This window comes from Ornithorhynchus anatinus, chromosome 4 (genome assembly GCF_004115215.2).
Source record: "Ornithorhynchus anatinus isolate Pmale09 chromosome 4, mOrnAna1.pri.v4, whole genome shotgun sequence".
Classification (NCBI taxonomy): Eukaryota; Metazoa; Chordata; class Mammalia; order Monotremata; family Ornithorhynchidae; genus Ornithorhynchus; species Ornithorhynchus anatinus.
Window position 1 is genome coordinate 37,587,749 of NC_041731.1, and position 21,204 is coordinate 37,608,952.

At 46.2% G+C, this 21,204-nt stretch overlaps 1 protein-coding gene across 9 annotated transcripts in view; it reads right to left on the bottom strand.

The window, feature by feature from the left end:
- Positions 1-21,204, bottom strand: part of VAV2 (vav guanine nucleotide exchange factor 2) — a 374,103-nt gene that overhangs the window by 17,204 nt on the left and 335,695 nt on the right. For 3 of the 9 annotated variants that reach the window (XM_029063005.2, XM_029063007.2, XM_029063012.2), the window contains 10 exons: positions 20,628-20,723; positions 18,250-18,318; positions 13,394-13,480; positions 12,010-12,095; positions 10,935-11,067; positions 9,144-9,158; positions 8,409-8,518; positions 5,181-5,282; positions 4,650-4,738; positions 89-130 (listed from right to left, as the gene is read on the bottom strand). In XM_029063005.2, coding sequence (XP_028918838.1) covers positions 89-130; positions 4,650-4,738; positions 5,181-5,282; positions 8,409-8,518; positions 9,144-9,158; positions 10,935-11,067; positions 12,010-12,095; positions 13,394-13,480; positions 18,250-18,318; positions 20,628-20,723 — 829 coding nt within the window. The remainder of the gene's footprint in view (positions 1-88; positions 131-4,649; positions 4,739-5,180; positions 5,283-8,408; positions 8,519-9,143; positions 9,159-10,934; positions 11,068-12,009; positions 12,096-13,393; positions 13,481-18,249; positions 18,319-20,627; positions 20,724-21,204) is intronic. The other 6 variants (XM_029063008.2, XM_029063009.2, XM_029063011.2 and 3 more) reach the window with 4 other exon arrangements.

A 21,204-nucleotide genomic window follows, 5' to 3' on the forward strand; every position in this document is an offset into this window, starting at 1 on the left:
AACTAGGTTAAATTCCCTCTATTGAAAAAGAGCAATGACCACAGGAAAGCACAAACTGAAGAAACCTGATATGCATTCTAACACTCACAGTGGCAGATATGTTTTTGTGGACATATGTATCCCAGAGACCCTGAAGGACACAGATTTAAAATGCTTAGTTGTTTGTTTGGAAGAGCAGCAGACAAGGGTTGTGACACAACTTTTTTTTTCTGTGCGATTTGTTAAGCGCTTACTATGTGCTGTGCACTTCACTAAGTGCAGAGATAGATACACGATAGTCTGGTTGGACATAGTCCCTGACCCACTTGGGGCTCCCAGGCTTAATTCCTTTAGTATAGATGAGGAAACTGGGGCACAGAGAAGTTATATGATTTGTCCAAGGGCACCAGCAGACAATTGGCAGAGTCGGAATTAGAACCCAGGCTCTTCTGATTCCCAGGCCTGTGCTCTATCCACTAGGCCGGTCTGCTTCTCACGTAGTTAGCACTTAACAAAAGCCACAGTTATTATCAGAGGACAGGTAGCTCTAGATATAATTTAATTGACTGGGTTCCGCATGGAAAGAAGGCTTGGCGTTGCTTATTCCCAGAAAGAGTCAGGTTATGGAGTCTCTCTTTGTTGCATCCTTCAGGTCATTCTAGAAGGAAATTTTACCCAAGAAGGACACCCAGCCAGGCCATTCTTATCTTAAACAACCTCCCAGAAGGGATTGGCAACACTGGCATGTGAGGGGCACTGTCTGCTCCCACTCATGAGAAGCAGCATGGCTTAGTGGATAGAGCACAGGCCTGAGAGTCAGAAGGACCTGGGTTCTAATCCTGGCCCTACTCCATGTCTGCTGTGTGACTTTGGGGAAGTCACTTTACTTCTCTGAGCCTCAGTTGTCTCATCTATAAAATGGGGAGTAAGAGTGTGAGTCCCATGTGAGACAGCGACTGCATCCAACCTAATTAGCTTGTAACCACCCCAGCACTTAGTACAGTGCCTGTCACATAGTAAGTACTTAACAAGTATCATTATTATTATTATTGCTATTATTAATAATTACTATTATTCCCCTCTATATCCAGACTGTGAGCTTAGACTGGGAGCCCCAGGTGGGACAGGGGCTGTGACTGACTTTTTTTAAAAAATGGTATTTATTAATGCTTTCTATGTGCCAGGCACTGTACAAGCTAATCAGCTTGGACATAGCCCATTTCCCACATGGGGCTCACAGTACTAATCCCCATTTTACAGATGAGGTAACTGAGGCACAGAGAAGTTAAGTGACTTGCCTGAGGTCACACAGCAGACAAGTGGTGGAGTCAGGATTAGAACTAGGTTCTGACTCTCAGGCCCCTGCTCTATCATTAGGCTACACTGTTTTTCTGGTTAATCTGGATCTAACCCAGAGTTTAGTACAATGCTAGGAAGCATTTAACAAATATAACAATAATAGTGCCATAATATAATGAGAAGGAATATGGTCTAGTAGATAGAGTACACGTCTGAAAGCCAGAAGGACGTGGGTTCTAATCCCAGCTCTGTCATTTGTCGGCTGTGTGACCTTGGGCAAGTCATTTTACTTCTCTGTTCCTCAGTTACCTCATCTGTAAAATGGGGATTAAGACTGGAAGTCCTCGTATCTACTTCAATGTTTAGTACAGTGTTTGGCACATAGTAAATGCAAAATAAATACCATAAAAATAATAATTATAATTACACTAATAATCTCTCTAGAATGTGAGCTCCTTCTGGGCAGGGAACATGTCTACCCACAGCCCTGGGACATGGACTATGTCCAAGCTGATTATCTTGTTTCTACTCCAACGCTTAGTACTGTGCCTGGCACAGAGAAAGTACTTAATAAATATCATTTTTTTAAAAAAAGTCAGACACAGTCCCTTCCCACCTGGGGATCCCAGTCTAAGCTCATAGTCTGGATACAGAGGTGAATAATAAAAACCTCCACACCTCCACAGTCCTCCCTCTTTGCTCTGAGCACTGCTGGTGGAAATCTAAATATCAGGCCAACTTAGTTCACTTCAAGTTTATCCTTCCATGTTTTAACTCTTCCCTTTTCTCTGCCCGGCAAAACTATTTTTCCACCCTTATTGACACCCATGGCCACCACCCTCGCCAGTTGTTCCAGACATTTAACTCCTTTCTCAGGGCCCCTATCTCCCCACTTTCCCTATCCCTTGCCTCCAGTGACCTGGCCACCTACTTTATTAAGAAAATTGACACCATCAGGTGTGAATTCCCTAAAATCTCCTCTGCCCCTCCTCAATTCCTCCCCATCCTGGCCCCCTCTTCAAGTCTCCCATCCTTCCCAGCACTATCTCTAGAGGAGATCTCTTGCCTCCTCTCAAAAGCCACCTCCTCCACCTGGGATTAGACCGTAAGCTCGACAAACGGCAGGGACTGTCTCTATCTGTTGCCGACTTGTTCATTCCAAGCGCTTAGTACAGCGCTCTGCACATAGTAAGCGCTCAATAAATACTATTGAATGAATGAATGAATACATCTGATCCCATTCCTTCTCACCTTATCAAAACTCTCGTCCCCTCTGTTCTTCCCTCCCTAACAGCTATCTTCAACCACTTGCTCTCCAGTGGCTTCTTCCCCACTCCTTTCAAACATGGCCATGTCTCCTCTATCCTAAATAAACTCGCCCTTGACCACACGGTTCCCTCCACCTATCACCCCATCTCCCTCCTACCATTCCTCTCCAAACTCCTTGAGTGAGTTGTCTACACCCGCTTACTCAAATTCCTCTCCTCCAATTCCTTCCTTAACCTGCTCCAATCTGGCTTCCATCTCCTTCACTCCACAGAAACTGCCCTCTTAAAGATCACCGATAATCTCCTTCTTGCCAAATCCAATAGCCTCTAACCCATCCTGATCCTTCTCGACCTCTCAACCGCCTCTGACACTGTGGACCACCCCCTTCTCCTGGAAACATTATCCATCCTTGGCATCACTGACTCTGTCCTCTAATGGTTCTCCTCATCTCTCTGGCCATTCGTTCTTAGTCTCCTTCGTGGGCTCCTCTTCTGCCCCCCACCCCCTAACTGTGGGGATCCCTCAAGGTTCAGTTCTGGGGCCCCTTCTATTCTCCAACCACACCCACTCCCTTGGAGAACTCATTTGCTCCCAAGGCTTCAACTACCACCTCTGTGCAGATGATTCTCAAATCTGCGTCTCTTGCCTTGATCTCTCTCCCTCTCTCCAGGCTTGCATCTCCTCCTGCTTTCATGACATTTCTACTTGGATGTCCTCCAGTCACCTCAAACTTAACATGCCCAAAATAGAGCTCCTTATCATCCCACTCGCACCCTGCCCGCCCCCGACTTTCCCATCACTGTAGATGGCATCACCATTCTTCCTGCCTCTCAAGCCCGTTACCCTGGCATTATCCTGACTCCTCTCTGTCATTCACCCACATATTCAATCCTTCACTAAAACCTGTCAGTCTCATCTTCACGACATAGCTAAAATCCGTCCTTTCCTCTCCAGCCAAACTCTGACCATGCTAATACAATCACTCATCCTATCCTGCCTGGATTACTGCATCAGCCTCCCTGCATCAGTCTCCCTGCATCAGTCTCCGGTCTCTCTCCACTCCAGTCCATACTTCACTCTGCTGGCCAGATCATTTTTCTACAAAAACGTTCAGAACATGTCACCAAAAAGCTCCAGTGGTTGCCCATCCACCTCCGCATCAAAGAAAAACTCCTCACCACTGGCTTCAAAGCACTCCACCACCTTGCTCCCTCCTACCTCACGTCGCTACTCTCCTCCTACAACCCAGCCCACACACTTTGCTCTTCTAGTACTAACCATCTCACTGCTCCTTGATCTTGCTTGTCTCACCGCCGACCTCTAGCCTACATCCTGCCTCTGGCCTGGAACACACTCCCTCCTCAAATCTGACAATTACTCTGCCCCACTTCAAATCCTTATTGAAGGCACAACTCCTCCGAGAGGTCTTTCCAGACCAAGTCCCACTTTTCCTCATCTCCCATTCCTATCTACATCACCCTGACTCACTCCCTTTGCTATTTCCCCTTCACAGCCTGACATGCACTTATGTACACATCCGTAATTTTCTTTAACTGTTTTGATGTCTGTCTCCCCCACTCAAAACTGTAAGCCCATTGTGGGCAGGGAATGTGAATGTTTATTGATGTATTGTACTCTCCCAAGCACTTAATACAGTGCTCAGCACATGGGGCTCACAATCTTAATCTCCATTTTACAGCTGAATTAATTGAGGCTCAGAGAAGTTGCTGTACTCTCCCAAACGCTTAGTACAGTGCTCTGCACATAGTAAGTGCTTAATGAATACCATTGATTTATGTCCTATTCTTACTCTGTGAGGAGCCAGAGTGCAGTGGGGTCCCCAGAGTTCTACTCACTATGCTTCACATAAATTTCAGGAGATGCAAATCTAGTCTATGAATGAGTGCTTTGAACATTTCAGTACCCTGACGTACTTCACCGGGCTAATTAATTTCTCTATTACAAAATTTAAACTCTGTTTCCTAAATGTATTTATTCTATATATATTTTGGTTTTGAATGGAAAACATCTACCACACATGATTTAGAGAAAACTTTTCCAATTACTCCAGATGTAAGAAATGAGGATTCTGGGTCACTTACTGATCTTGCAGGGTGGAATAACTTCTAAACATTCTTTATGGGCTCCGACTCCACATTTCGTGCAAAGATAGCCCTGATAGAAGGTCCCTCTGGACAGGCAAGGGGTGGGAGGAAGAACAGAAGAGAAAGAAAGAGGTTACACTTTGTGGATATTAACTGCATATACTGGGAAAGCAAAAAAAGATTGCTCCGATCCAAAAAAAAATTAAATAAACAACTGAGACATCCCAAAAGCTCTCTGTGCCTAAGTTTTTTCCTGGAAACATTTCTCCTGATTCTTATTTTGCAGAAAGGTGATCTTGCAAGCTGCGAAGGGTCAAAGTAAAGAATGACTCCTTCCATGCTATGTCTTTGATCCCGGAGAAGATTTCACACTGACTAGCACCAGCGTGAGGGGGCTGGAAGTTCTCTTGATTGCAATCAGGGTCAAGGGCTAAAGAAGCAATGAGCCAGCAATGACATCTGTTTGTTTTGGCAGGTATTCTGCCAGGAGATGTTTGACCGGGAAGTTTTAGTCAACCTCCCTCTCACCTTAAAAACATCTTGCAGGCTTTGCAGTTGGTCGTTTTATCGAACGTATACATCTGGAAGTTGTGGTGATTTGCATTGGCTTTCTCAGGTTTGATGTTGGACCTAGAGAAAAAGAAACAGAATGGATCAATGGAGAATCAGCGGGGCTTAGTGGATAGAGCACAGGCCTGGGAGTCAGAAGGATCTGGGTTCTAATCCTGGCTCCGCCACATATCTTCTCTGTGTCCTTGGGCAAATCACTTAACTTCTCTGGACCTCAGCTACCTCATCTGTAAAATGGGGATTGAGACTGTGAGCTTTATGTGGGACAGGGACTCTGTCCAACCCGATTTGCTTGTATCCATCCCAGCCCTTAGTATTGTGCCTGGCACATAGTAAGCACTTAACATGTACCATAATTATTATTATCAATCCATCAATTGATGGTATTTACTGAGCCCTTACTATGTGCAGAGCACTGTACTAAGTGCTTGGGAGAGTACAATGCAACGTAATTAGCAGACACGTTTCCTGGTCATAACCGGGCAGCCTTCGCCAGGATTCTTTAGAGCGATACTTAGTTTCCAGGGCTGAGTGGTTCTGAATTTTATGTGCGGATTATAAATTGAAATAGGTGAGGAATTAGATAGGGTTGATGTTTTCTATTTCACTATCAAATACATAATAATGAGGCTTTTCACCACTCAGTAGGCTGGCTCTAGGGAACTAAGCTTAAATGGCAGCATGAGGGATTCATTTTTCCATCTCTGTCGACAACGCCACCTGCTTCCCTGTCCCATAAGACCACCACTTGGAAGTCATCCTCAACCCCTCACTATCTTTCAACTCTCACAGCTAAATCACGATAGTTTTTCCTATACAACATCTCCTGAATAGGCCCATTCTTCCCCACCTAGACTGCCACACTTTGGTCAAAGTTCCGATTATATCATGGCTAGACTTCTGGGTCAGTCTTCTTGCCAGTCTCCAGACTGCTACCCAGGTAGTCTTGAGCAGCACTCATCTCCCTTCTTTCTCCTCGAAACCTCCAGTACCTCCCCATTTTTCTCTGCATCAAGCAAAAGCTGCTCACAATCAGTTTCATGGCTATCTACCAACTGTCAATCCTCTTGATTCATTATTCTCCAAATTGTTCTCTTCCTTCCTACTAATCAATTGATCAATCAATCAGTGGTATTTATTGAGTGCTGACTCTGTCTACAGCACAGTACCAAGAAGCCTTCCCTGACTAAGCCCTCCTCTTCTTTTCTCCCACTCCCTTTTGCACCGTTCTTACTTGCTCCTTCATTAATCCTCCCTCCCGTCCCCACAGCACATATACATATATCTGTATATACCTGTAAGTTATTTATCTATTTATTTATAGTAATGCTTGTCTACCCCTCCAAACACAAGGAATGTGTTTGTTGCTATAATGTAGTGTCCCAAGTGGTTAGTACAGTGCTTTGCACATGGTAAGTGCTCAATAAATACGGTTGAATGAATGAATGAGTGCACTAAGTGCTTGAGAAAGTATAATATAATAGAATTGGTAGACGTGTCCCTGCCGACATGGAGCTCATAGTCTAGAGAGGGAGGGAGACATTAAAATAAATTATGGATAGGAGAAATGCCAGGGTGTAAAGATATGAACATAGGTGTTATGGGACTGAGGGTGGTGTGAATATCTAGTGCTTAAGGAGTACAGTGCATAGGTGATGTGTGGGTTGGCGGGCGGGTAGGGGGAATGAGGGGCTAGTTAGGGGAGACTTTTTGGAGTATTTGTGACTTTAGGAAGGCTTTGAAAGTGAGGAAAGTGGTGGTCTGATGGATATGAAGGGTGAAGGAGTTCCTGACTAGAGGAAGGATGTGGGCAAAGGTGTCAGTGCTGAGAAAAGTGAGATCAAGGTACAGAGAGTTGGTTGGCATTAGAGAAACAAGGTGTGCAGGCTGGGCTCCAGTAGGAGGTCACTAAGTAAAGTAGGAGGGGGAGAACTGATCAAATGCTTTAAAACCAATGGTACAAAGGTACAGAGTTCTTGTTTGATGGACGACCATATTAAGCCAGCCTTCTGGCCGTATCTCACTCTGGACTGGCCTGCCTCTGTTCTCACCTTCACATTCCTCTTAAAACTCCACCTCTTATAACAAGCCTTCCCTCCCAATACCCCAAGTTACATCAACCCATCAGCCATCCTTGGCATTTAGACATTTGTCAGCCAGACGATCTTATGAATTGAGCACTTACTATATGCATAGCACCTTTCTAAGCACTTGAGAGAGTACAGTACAACAATAAACAGACATATTCCCTGCCCACAATGAGTTTACAGTCTAGTGGGTGAGGCAGACATTAATATAAATGTGTATCAATAGTATAAAATAGAACTATATGCTCTATCATTATGTATAATCATTGTATATATGATTAATTATATTAATATTTATTTGTACCTTCCCTTAGCTCTTGTGTACAAATGCATGCTTTCCTGTCTCCTTGTGGGCAAGGAATGATTCTTGTGCTTCTTTAATTTCCTAAAGGTTTAGCACAGTGTTTTCCCCCTGGTGGGTGCCCCAAAAATACCCTTACAATAGAGAAGTAGCATAACCAGTGGAGAGATCATGGGGTTGAAAATCAGAAGACTAACCTAAATTCTAATCCCACTACACCATTTTACTCCCTACTTTACAGATGAGAATACTAAGTCCCAGAGAAGTTAAGTGACTTGTCCAACGTCACACAGCAAGTAACATCTGTTCCTCCACCTCCTAGACTGTGAGCCCCATATGTAGGACAGGATCTGTGTCAAATCCAACCATCTTGTATCTTTTCTAGAACTTAGTAGAGTGCCTGGCTCAAATTAACTGTGGTATTCATTAAGCATTTACTATTACTCCTACAAATAAGTAAGACTGCGGTTGCAAGAGCCACAAAGCGGGCTTTTCTTCTCTGGAATAATTTGGAAATCGGAGAGATCTCCACCCAGCTGAGTGATCTCAGGAGAGGCCCCCCACTTTGGGAACAGGAGATTGCAGGGGACCACCAGGACCTGAACCCTCTGGTCTCATTTTCCAATTTGATCTAGAATATTAAGGGCTAAGGAAATAAAGGGGATTTGTAGGATGGGGTGTTTGGTGTCGATGTCAACAAATGTAAACCAAAATGGATCCCATAATCAAAGCCACACCTGTGTGATTTCAACTGCCACGGGATGAATGTTGTGTAGATTCCCCCGTAAAGCCACTTACATTGCCATTTCAAACTGCTCCATCCATTTCCTTTTCATGTCTTCGGTCTTGCAGAAAAACTGGAAGCCCTGCTTTCCCTGGAGATGAATTAAGTAGAATCCGTAGGACCACTGCAGCAGGGAAGAGAGAGAGCTTTTCAGATCTGCAGAATCATCTAGGCCTTCTGCCCCTGACCCGGGGCTACCACCGACATCTCCAGTGTCACCCTGCCTATCCATCGTGGCTAAGGAGTCGGGGCCAGGAAAAGCCTATGCTTCATTCACAATTTCCCCAGAAAATGACAAATGGTGGAGCATCCTTTCTACAGGCTGCCACTTGCTGGAACTTCACATGCTATCTGTCTCTCTTTATCCCCACCCACTTCCTATCCTAGAATCCCAGTGAGTGGCATTATGTCACTTGCAGCCAAGAGGATGGAGGTTCAGTTGGTGAGGGCAGGGGCAGGGGGAGCAAATAGGCTCTTATGCACATGCACACCACAGATCAGGGAAACAGAGAGGGATTTCCTAGGGAACATGCAATGTTCTGCTCTGCTTCCCAGCTTCACCTCCACCAGATTAGGGGCCAAAAGCTGTTTTGTTTGACACATCACCCCCTCCCTGGCTGGTTCTGTAAACCCTATATTTGCCATCTCTTGACCAGCTTCAGGAACAGCAACAGGGGATGACCATCTTGGCACTCTTCAACTGTTCAACTGAAAATCAACTCAAGAGGGAATGAACTGCGTGTGCTTACCATTTTTCCATGAGACTAGAAAGCATTGGGGAGAGCAAAATGGAAAACAAAGGCAGTTACCAAACAAGGCCAGTGAGATGCTTACAATTTACTTGCTCCCAGCCAAAACACACTACGGTGCCAGGGCAGGGGACTGAGGGTGGAGTGGAGAGGGGAGGGCGGGTAGGAGCTCGCAAGCCACTACGACCTACATTCGGGGACCACACTGTCAATCTCCCTTCTGGCCGCTGCCTCTGGTACAGCCCAACCCAGGAAGGGGCAGCTGAGCAGGGAGAAACTGCCGGCGGACCTGGGATTTGAGTAAGAGACAAAAATTTAGGGGGCTTTGGCCCACTCCTCTGCCAGCTGCCCCTTGAGGTGGGATTCTGGGGACCGGATATGTCCAGCTCTGCTGTGACCAGAGTCTCTTTCTTCTAGACAGCAGGGCTGGGAAGAGCCTAGGCTCTGAATTCAACCCCAAGGGCCCTCCTGAGGCATCGACCCTGTGTAGGATTTCACGATTTCATGGGGTAACGGTTCTAGGCAGAAGGAATATTTCCCTGGGTCTAAGGAGTGGCCAATAGAGGGTTCGCATTCTCAACTCCTCCCTGCCTCCTTCTCAAGTTCTTCACTGGAAATGTTTTATCTACTCTGTCTCTCCTTCCCTTTTAAGACCTGAGTTGGTGACCCCTAAGACAAGCCATTACTGTATCAGATCAGGACTTTCTCTCTCAGTGGCACCTAAGGATGCTTGGGGAAACATCTAGTCTGTGGCTCGTTGTGGGCAGGATGTGTCTGTTTGGTGTTATATCGTACTCTCCCAAGTGCTTAGTACAGTGCTTTGCACATAGAAAGCGCTCGATAGATACGATTGAATTAAACAGTCAGAGAGTTGATAGATGACCCTTTCTGACCCTTTAGGATGAAGGGCAATCAACAGCCCTAATTTTTACACCCTAACAACTCAGCAAGGACTTCTTGCCCACAACAGGTCCAAGGTGACCGTTTGAACCTACTGTGATTTTCAGCCTGTCCCTTTTCCAGGGTAAAAATCCCCATGTAAACTGTAAGCTCCTTGTGGGCATGGATCATGTCTACAAACGCTAGTACACTGTACTTTTCCAAGAATTTATTACCGTGCTCTGCACTCAGTAAGTGCTCAATAAATAGCAGCAATTTGTTGATCGATCAAAGCTTACCACCCGTTACGGTCAAGGGTGATTCCTTCCCCTTGTTTTGATGACTTCCATTTTCCAGTTTCAGTGGATTCATGATTGTCCAGGTGGGGTGGGATTTGGTGAGCGACTTCTCTGCCCTCCCCATCGTAATTCTGTTTCCCAAGCCTACTTCTCCCTGCTCTTCCTTGCTTTCTCAAAGCAGAATACAGAGCTACCAGGAATCAATCAGTCAATTGAATTTACTCAATCAATCCATCAATCATATTTATTGAGTGATTTCTGGGTGTGGAGCACTGTACTAAGTGTTGGGAGAATACAATATAACAGACTTGACAGACCTGCTCACTCTCCACAAGGAGCTTTCAGTCTAGTGGGGCAGATGCTGCTCCCGATCGCCAAAGAGCTAATACTTGCCTCAGTCCCCCAAGGGTGAACTAAAGCAGAGCTGAAGCAAAGTGGGCGAGGGCTAAAAGATTCATTGAGCGCTTACTACGTGCAGAGCACCGTACTAAGCGGTGGGAGAGCAGAGTTGGTAGACATGTTCCCTGCTTCCAAAAAGCTTACAGTCTAGAGGAGAATCTAGGGTGAGCAGTGCAACTGGATAATAAAATTGCCCAAGGGATAGCCCACCTACCTTTTTAATGTCTTTATTGTTCATAGGGTCATCCGTCATCTTATGAAACAGCAGCTCGATGATCTCCTTCAGCTCATAATTGTAGCCTTTCCTCTTGCAGACAATCACCACTTTATCAAACAAAAATAGATACCTGCCCCAATTAAATAAGAGAGCTCTTGTCTATCTTTGACTTCATCACCAGGGCACCTTGAGATGATCTGTGAGTGTGGAGCAGCCCCCCGACTCTTCCTCCCCTCCCCACCCCTTACCTCTCCCACTTCAAAGCCTGTCACTTAGCCCAGGGGGCACCAGTTTCTGCAAAAAGCACAGTGTTTTCTGGCAAAGAAAGTGGACAGGTCACCTCATTCTTCTCCCTAGAGCTGGTGATAGGATTCTTACTATAACTCTGCAGCTGAAGGTGTGACTTTAACATGGAATGCATTTCCCACACATGTAGTGTGGCCTAGTGGAAAAGAGCACAGGCCTAAGAGACAAGGATTTGGGTTCTAATCTCAGCTCCACCACTTGCTGCTAGGTGACCTTGGACAAGTCACTTAACTTCTCAGTGCCTCCATAATTACATTAAGTTTCCTCATCTGTCAAATGGGGATTAAATACCTGTTTCCCTCCTATTTATACTGTGAGCTCCGTAGGGGACAGGGATTGTGTCTGACCTGATTAAATTGTATCTACCCCAGTGCTTACAACAGGGCTTTACTCATATTAAGAGCTTAATACCATGAAAACAATGATAACAGTAATAATAATAATAATAATCTACGCTTAGCCCAGGGGATTCAGCACACATTAAGTGCTTAACAAATATCACAATTATTATATTATTACTATTAAGTCTACTGAAACAGCACTCTCCTAAGATAATTGCCAATTCCTTCCCAGAGGGACACTATATTCCATCTTCAATGATCTCAGACAGCTGGGGGTGAAATTACATGGCACCTGATACAGTTTTTCATGTGGGCTTTCCCAAGCTGGGATTGAGTTTGGCATTTCTACAGTTGGCAATCTGGCCATCTGGAGAGCCAAGGCTAAGCTCCAGAGATGCCTCAGAGACAGCCACTCCTTCACTTACCTGTCTTGCTTGGTGTGGTTTACTATCGACCGAACTTTTAATTCCCCATCGATCTTCGGCCTGCCAAAGTCTTCCAGTTTTACCTGCTGGGAAAGAGTATGGAAAATGAAATCAGAACTCAAAATGGGGCTGATGTGGGTCTTTGTTGATGGCACTCACATCTGCCACCTGGTCTCTCATCCACTTGTTCTCTGAAGCAGGCTCTGGGAAGTAGCATGTCCAGTGGGTAAATTTTCCCACTGGAAAATTCATTCATTTAGACGTATTTATTGAGCACTTACTGTGTGCAGAGCACTGTACTAAGTGCTCGGGGGAGTACAAAATAACAATTAACAGGCAAATTTCCTGCCCACGGTGAGCTTACAGTCTAGAGGGGGAGACAGACTTTAATATAAATAAATTACAGATATGTACACAAGAGCTGTGGGACCGGGAAGGGGGATGAATAAAGGGAGCAAGTCAGGGTGGCGCAGAAGGGCGTGGGAGGAGATATGCCTTCATTAAGGTTTTAAAGGGGGAGAGAGTAATCGTCTGTCAGATTTGAGGAGGGACGGTATTCCAGGCCAGAGGCAGGACATGTGCGAGGGGTCTGCGGAGAGATAGATAAGATCGAGGTACAGTGAGAAGGTTAGCATTAGAGGAGCAAAGTGCTTGGGCTGGGTTGTCCTAACAGATTAGCAAAAATGTCCAAGGGAACAAGTCAGAAAGCTGTCATGGACTCCAAAGGACCCAAAAGGGCATAATTCCAACAAGAAGAAAGACCCCCCAAGGAGGGGGCAGGGTTGGGAATTAAGGACCTCTTAACCTACTCAATCTTTGAGACCTCCAGAGTTGAACTGATCCAGAGGCTCCCGTGGACTGGGTGTTTCTCTGAGCTAGGCACCCCACAAAACCTCAGTACAGCTCCACTGTTCAGCAACGTGAGGTAGTCCCTTCTCTGTTTGAGCCTTTTATGTACATGTATTTTTTAGATACACTTGTCAGGCCTGAGTCTAACAGTGGAGGCACTGTGTGTATAATTTAACAGTTAACTGCAGTCGGGTGCACATAATGTACGCATAATAGAAAAATACCAGGCTTCCGACAACGGAAAACATAATTAAATAAAGAACAGACAGGCATGTGTCAGATGGATTTGAAATGGAAAGGGAGTGGAGAGTCATGGGAGCTTAGCTAATATTTCATCTTTCACGAAGAGGAAGAGTCGTGGCATCCCTTTGCTGTGAAAACAGAGCAGATGGTTTAGGTTTAAGCTGTCACATTCCCCACCCCCTGGTTTTGTGTATGAGGAGCTGTCATTGTGGTCTTCCTACAGGTCATGACTTGCCCTGCAGTCGTTGTTGAATCAAAGCACAAACCTGTCCAGAGGGGAATTCAGTCTTACCAAGTTTTCTATAGAACTCTGAAATTCACTGATTTTCTTTAATGTCTCTTTGTCCCGTTTAACTTCATTGATATACATGGCCAAATCCTTAAAAAAAAAAAAAAATATTTGAGTTTGCCACACACCAAAAAATCACTCCGCTAAAAACTTGCTCTTGGCTTTGATCTCTTCCAAATACTCTCAAGGTTGGCCAAAACAAAGTCGATTCCTCAGGTTAAAACAAACATCAGCTTATTGAGGAGGAGCAGAAAATGAAAACAAAATATGTCAGATTCAGAAGACAGCACAGAACATCTATAAACAGATGATGTCCTGGAAAAATGATGACCTGGAATATATCATTCATGAGTTTCTATAAATCCAGGTCTTTTCTCCACTTGAAGCCATTTTGGTACATGACAAAACTTTTGGTCTAAAATAAAAAACATCCCACCCAATGACCTTGTTGCTGCTATGGCAGCCCTTATTAGAAACAGAGGGGAGGAGGGGAACATGCACAAGAATGGGATTGAAATCTGCATCGAAGTCTGTAGAGTTTGCTGACTGGAACAACCATAACTTCATTAACTGCCATTCATTCAACAGTATTTATTGAGCGCTTACTACGTGCAGAGCACTGTACTAAGCACTTGGAATGTACAATTCGGCAACAGATAGCGACAATCCCTGCCCAATGACGGGCTTACAGTCTAATCGGGGGAGACAGACGGGGTGTAGATCTACTTCCATCTAACTTCAATCTCTTGAAGAAAATCAGGTAGTTTGATGGTGTTATATTATTTTAGCATCACTGCCTATATCGGAAGCCTATTTTTTCTTCCCGATGTAAGTCTCAGACCACTTAGCAACTGGAAAAAGAACCCATTGCAGAGTTTGCAAGGAGAATCGGGAAACATGTGGCCATTTATGGTTTTGGGCATATTACAGGAGAACCGACAATCTGCAGTATAGTCCTTTGGGCCTGAAGAGGCTGTCGGCACTGCTAAATGTGGGAGACTGAGGGGTGAGCAGAAGGTATCTGCCACTCAGCATGGCCTAGTGAATAGAACACGGGCCCAGGACAAGGCTTCTAATTCCAGCTCTGCCACCTGTCTGCTGTGTGACCTTGGGCAAGTCACTTCATTTCTCTGTGCCTCAGTTACCTCATCTATCAAATGTGTCCTTCTGACTCCCAGGCCCACGCTTTATCCATTAGGCCATGTATAGTTATAGAAGCAGGGTGGCCTACTGGAAAGAGCATGGGCTTGGGAGTCAGAGGACGTGGGTTTTAATCCTGACTCCACCACTTGTCTGCTGTGTGACCTAGAGCAAGCCACTTCACTTCCCTGTGCCTCAGTTACCTCATCTGTAAAATGGGAATTAAGACTGTGAGCCCCACATGGGACAACCTGATTACCTTGCATCTACCCCAGCACTTAGAACAGTGCTTGGCACATAGGAAGCGCTTAACAAATGTCATAATTATTATTATTACTGTACCTAAGTACAGTTGATTCAGTGTAAATCCATTAAAGTAGCTCTATCACTCAGCACGTTTCCACGAAAAGGTCATTTGACTGTAACTCCATCCAAAGTAAAACACACTTGTCAACCCTTCCTCATGACTCTGCCTGGTGATCAGGTGACCTCGCCACATCCTCGTATCCCGTTCACTACTTTCTTGCCCAGTACACCCACTCCATCGTGATTTTAGAAATTACTTTGTGTCCCCGTGGTTCCCGAGTGCTCATCCCTTCACCTGTGCCCTCAGAGTTAATGACTTCAAGGAAGCTGGTGTGATAAAATCAAAATCGATGGGCTGCAAAATTTAGAAACATGTTCCTGCTTGGCAACAGTAAGTGCTGTTCCTTTTAACTCAAAGTTTCTTCTGTCAAACACTGCTTGGATCTTTTGGATGAACCACTAGAGGGCACGTTATAAGTTCCAATCTAGGCCAGGAATATAACAGATTTACAAGATCTTTTTTTTTTTCTGAGTCCTTTGGGAGAGAACTGGTACCAAGACCGTCAACGCCTCCTCCCTTCTAAGACTCCTTTGCAGACGCAGAATCCATTCTATATGCAAAGCCTCTGGCACTCTACTGAGTCTCTTTTGGCTGTAAAGATGATTTCAGGTTTAATTGTCGATAAAAAATAATTTTCCAGAAAAGAAAGCTTTTTCTCTTGGACCTGAATGGCAGATTAAAATGCAACACCTCTTAAACTGCCTCAACTTGAAGGAGATCCATAAATATCTCTTCTCTAGCTGTACCGGCTACAAGGATCATCAATTGGCACATATCTCTTCTGAATGTCCTAGGGGAAAAATGTAAACCAACACGGTAAAAACAAACAATGGGGACCGACACAGAGGATAGGCTGAACACACCCCTTTTTTTAGGCACAAACTGCCAACTCACATACCCCGTTTGTTTTCATATTCTCTGGCCTGCGCCAGACCCCACAAGAGTGTGTGCCAACCTCCAGGCCCAGCTATGGCAGGGTGTTATTTCTCTTTGTGCTCAGGACATCCACCACAGAGAAGCTTTGTGGGGACACAAAAGGCCAGAAGAGGTGACAAGAGAGGAACAGGGTCTGATGCCCAGGCGGGCACAGGGCCCTGCCCTGAGGGAAAACCAGGAGACCGCTGCCTGCCAGGAGACGGGAGGAAAGTGGTTTGGCTCAAAACTCCTGAAGAATCAAGGCTCTATGAGGAAGCTGAACTGAATGTGGGTTCTCCCACTCTGCCCTGCAGGAGCCTCACTTCCGCCTGGAAAATGAATCCAATTCTACCCTCTTGGCATTCACTCAATCAATCAATGCTACCTAATGAATGCTTACTCTTTGTAAAACATTATACTAAATGCTTGGGAGATTATAATACAGTAGAGCTGGTAAACACATTCCCAATCCACAAGGAGATTAGTGTCTAGAGGGGGAGACAGAAATTAATTTGCACACAGGGCTTAAAGGGTACAGAGAAGCAGTGTGGGTTAGCGGAAAGGGCACGGCCTGACAGTCAGAGGACCTGGCTTCTAATCCAGACTCTGCCACATACTTGCTGTGACCTTGGGCAAGTCACTTAACTTGTCTGTACCTCAGTTCCTTCTTCTGCAAAATGGGAGTTCAATACCTGTTCTCCCTCTTGCTTATACTGTGAGCCCCTTATGGGACATGATAATCTTGTATCTACTCCAGTGCTTAGGACAGTGCTTGGCACTTAGTAGGCACTTAACAAATATCACTATTATTATCATTATCATGATTGCTATTATTATTTTTGATTCAGGAGCATAGGTGATACAGAAGGGAGAGAGAGGACGGTAAATGAGGGCATAGTCAGGGAGGCTTCTTGAAGATGTGATTTTTAGTAAGGCTTTGAAGATGGGGAGGGTGATGATCTGTCATATATGAAGAGGGAGGGAGTTTCAGGGCAGAAGAAGGATGTAAGCAAGCCGTCAGCAGCAAGATAGACACGATTGATCAACAGAGAATAGACTGAAATTAAAGGAGCAAAATATATAGGCTGGGTTATAGTAAGGTAGGAGGGGGAGAGCTGAATGAGTGCTTTAAAGCTGATGGAAAGGAGTTTCTGTTTGATACCGGTGTAGATGGACAACCACTGGAGGATCTTGAGGATGGGGGAAATTTTTCCTTGTGTCACTAAACCTGGCCTTGGGAGCCTCTGGGCACTTATTGTATTCCGCTTTGATCACTGTATCAGCACAGTGAACTAAGGACTGTAGTGAGGAGAGATAGAAGGCAGGGAGGTCAGCGGGGAGGCTGATGCAGTAATCAAAGCGGGATAGGATAAATGCTTACTTAGATCAGCGAGGAAGCAGTTTGGATGAAGAGGAAAAGGGTGGATTCTAGAGAAGGTAGAACCAACAGAATTTGGTGACATTGAATATGCGAGTTGAAAGAGAGGTGAGTCAAGGATAACGCCAACGATAGGGGCTTAGGAGACGGGGACGATTATGCACTCACTACCCTGACTGTAGCCACCTGCTGGCCCTCCACTGGGCAGGCCTCCACCAGGTGGGCCTCCACTGGAAGGGCCTCCACCACTCAGTTGGCTTGCATCAGTGGCAATGGACCACCAATCAATCAATCGATGGCATTTATTTAGCACTTACTATGTGCAGAGCACTGTACTAATTGTGTAGCACCACTGGGCTTCTGAAAGCTCTCAAAGCCAGAATGAGCCAAACAGCATGGCCCTCAGGAGCCCCAGCAGGGTACTTGAAAGAATTGCAAATCACTTTACCTCCAGTTTTTTTTCTTTCTTTTTTTATGGTATTTGTTAAGTGCCAGGCACTGTTCTAAGTTCTGGGATAGATACAAGGTAATCAGGTTGGACACAGTCCATATTCCACATGTGGCTTGCTGACTTAATCCCCCTTTTACAGATGAGGTAACTGAGGCAAAGAGAAGTGAAATGACTTTCCCAAGATCACAGAGATGACAAGTGGTGGACCTGGGACTAGAACCCAGATCCTCCTGACTCCCAGGCCCACGCTCTATCCACTAGGCCAGGCTGCTTCTTGCCAGTTCCTATTAGGAGCAAGGTATCTCTCTCCTCAGTTCCCAGACCAGGAAACAGACCTAGTGGGGTGAAGACACTTTACCCTTTAGGCTCTTTAGAACTGAGGCCGAACCAAGACTGAGCCTCTGCCCAGCAGACAATCCTGGGTCCTGCCTAGTATTGCCCAGTCCACTTGGTCCATTTCGTGGTCTTCAAACCTCTAAGAAACTGTTCCCTCTGAGCAGGGTGGAAGCTTCTGCATTCACCTTTTGAGAACCCTTGAGGCAGAGTCTAACTTTCCAACAAAGCCCCCACTCCCACTCTCCCTTCTCTTCCCTCCCCTCCTCCCCTACCTGCATGGCTTCCAAGGCCTCCTTGAGCTGCAGTCTTTCAGGACGATCGGTGGAGTGACTGAGGAGTTCCTGAAAAGACCAGAGAATGTTATTAGTGGACAGTTTCTCAGGGCTCTGGCCCGGCCCCGGGCTGCTAGGTTGGTAGCAGGGAGACCCTGGGCAGGGTTGATTGCTGGTGTCAGCCTGGGAATTGACGTGGCTCTTCAATTCACCCACCCATCAGTGAAGATAAGAGACTAGCCATGTAGTTCAGGGGGTAAAGGATCTGCAGACTCCCAGCTTGAGGACCAAAATGTTGTTGATCCTAACTCCTGGGAAGCAACAGAGTCAACTCAGGGGAGGCAGGTGGCTCAGTGGAAAGAGCGTGGGATCGGGAGACAGGAACCCTGGGTTCAATCCCAGCTCCACCACTTGTCTGCTGTGTGACCTTGGGCAGGTCAATTCACTTCTCTGTGCCTCAATTACCACACCTGTAAAATGTGGATTAAGGCTGTGAGCTCCTGTGGGACATGGGCTATGTCCAACCAGATTATTTTATACGTACCCCTGTGCTTAGTATAGTTCCTGGCACAAAGTAAGTACCTAACAAATACCACAAAAGACTCCCACAAAAACTGGCCTGCTGAGTGTTCTCGGGCAAGTTACTTAACCTCCCTGGACCTCGGTTTGCCTCTCCATCACAGTTGCCAACCACTGGTAAAAATGTCCTAAAACTAATGGTGACTGTAAAACCTGTTAAAAAATTTTGTTGCTCCTACACGCACAGGCAGCTGCCACTCCAGGGTGGGTAACAGCAGGAGGAATAGTGATTGCTTTGCCCTGTGGCCCAGCGGCTTCCTTGCTGAGACATGCCACCTGGGGCCAGTTTGTGGGCTGTTGGGACAATGGTAGAAAACAATTCCATTTCCTGGCAGGGATGGGGAGGAATCTTGCAGGCTGCTGAGCCCTGACCTCTGGCCAACCAGGCGCAACCATGCCGGCCCCAGGGCTTGAGCCATGGTACCTCCTATGAGGGAGGGAGCACATCAGCTATTGCAGTTGCTGCATCCAGGACACACCAGCTGTCTGCTTCCTTCTCTTTCTCCTCCTCCTCCTCCTCCTTTCTGAACTCTGGTCCCCAGCTGTGAGCTTCCATCAGGCTCTGGCACTCGGCCAGTGGCCCCTTTCCTCCCCTCATTACAGGATCTTGGAGCTAACCCCTCTTGCTGCCAGACGGGTGTCTAGCCCCAGGTACATCATTTGAAAGGTGGGGTGAGGAGGGGGAGGGGAAGGAGGGGATGAAGGGAGAGAGGAAAAGGAAGAAGGGAAAGGTGATCGTCTGAATGTTTCCCTTCCTTTACTTCTGGCTTTCACCTCCCTCTTCTCCCCTTTAGTTTTTCCCCTTCCTCTCCTCTGTCTCCTTCCCATCTCCTCCTCTTCCTTTCCCATCTTCTTTGCTTCACTTTACTCCCTTTCTTCCTCTTTATTTATAATGGCATTTAAGCACTTACCATGTGCCAGGCACTATACTAACTTCTGGGGTAGATGCAAGATAATTGCACTGGACACAGTCCCTGTCTCACATAGGGCTCACAGTCTCAACGCCCATTTTACAGGTGAGGTAACTGAGGCACAAAGAAGTTGAGTGCTTGTCCAAGGTAACACAGCAGACAAGTAGCAGAGCTGGGATTAGAACCCAAGTCCTCTGACTCCCAGGCCCGTGCTCTTTTCAGTAGGCCTCACTGCCCCCCTCTCTTCCTTAATTAATTTTCCTCCTCCTCCTGAGTCAGTCTTCTTGGGGTTCCAGGGCCTGGGGGCGGCCATTTGAGAGTTCTGGGGCAGGAGAAGCCAGGCAGGAAGGGAGTGGGAAGCTATGCTTCCTAGACAATTTCTAGTTGCCCCCAATACCCCTCCTTTCCCTGTGCCTAGGATGGTATTGGGCATCACTGGCGGCATAAAATTGGCCCAGAGCAGTCAATCTAGGGCTCCCAGCAAACTGGGATGAGTCACCTTCTATTATGTAAAATACTATCAATAAAAAGTCTGAAAGACCATCATTTTTTTCACTCTGTAAACATCATTCTCAGCCTTTGGCAACTTCAACCCACTACCTCCTAGATTGCAAGCCCTGTGTGGAACAGAAAGGATGCCTGATCTCACAGTCTTGGATCTACACCAGTGCTTGGCACCTAGTAAGGGTTCAGTAACTACCATAATTATTTGAAGCATTATATGATGCTGCCTTACTTGCTGTATTCATAAAATCTGTGAGGGCACTGAGGTGGTCTCCTGTGTCCTCTCTGATTTTCCCTGAGTCAGGGAAAGTAGGCCGGCAGGTCGGGGGGCAGCTTGGAAGCACTGGGGTCAGAGGTGGATAATTGCAGATGCAGACCACGTACCTTTAAGAGAAGATGGTATTTGAGCACTCGCTGCATCGGCACCACCAGCAAGTCTTGCAATTTGAACTTTCCCTCCTGGACCTTCAGAGTGCACTCCTGGAAGCAATGAGAAGGAAGAACACCACGGTTTGGATCACCCTGTTCATTTCCAGACAGCAGCCCGCAAGTCAAAACAAGTGGAGCGATGAAGGCCCAGGGCACCCGTTGGCCCTTTCGGAAAGAACTCGACATCTTCTCAGCAGGCGGCCAACACCTACACCCCATTACATGGACTCTGTGGGATCTATCTGTGCAGATCTGACCCCCAAATGAGTTGCTCCACTTATTAGATAGCTCCAGAAATTGCTCGTCCAAGATGGGTCTTTAATGAGCTCAGTCAGGATCATGAACCTGCAGCCAGAAGCTCCAGGGTGACCCAGGTGCTCTGGTCTTGTCTAGTCTTATGCTTTCGAGTCATCTCCGACCCACAGCAGTGCCATGGACATAACTCTCCCAGAACACCCCACCTCCATCTACATTCTGGTGGTGCATCCATCGAGTTTTCTTGGTCAAAATCTGGAAGCGGTTTACCATCGCC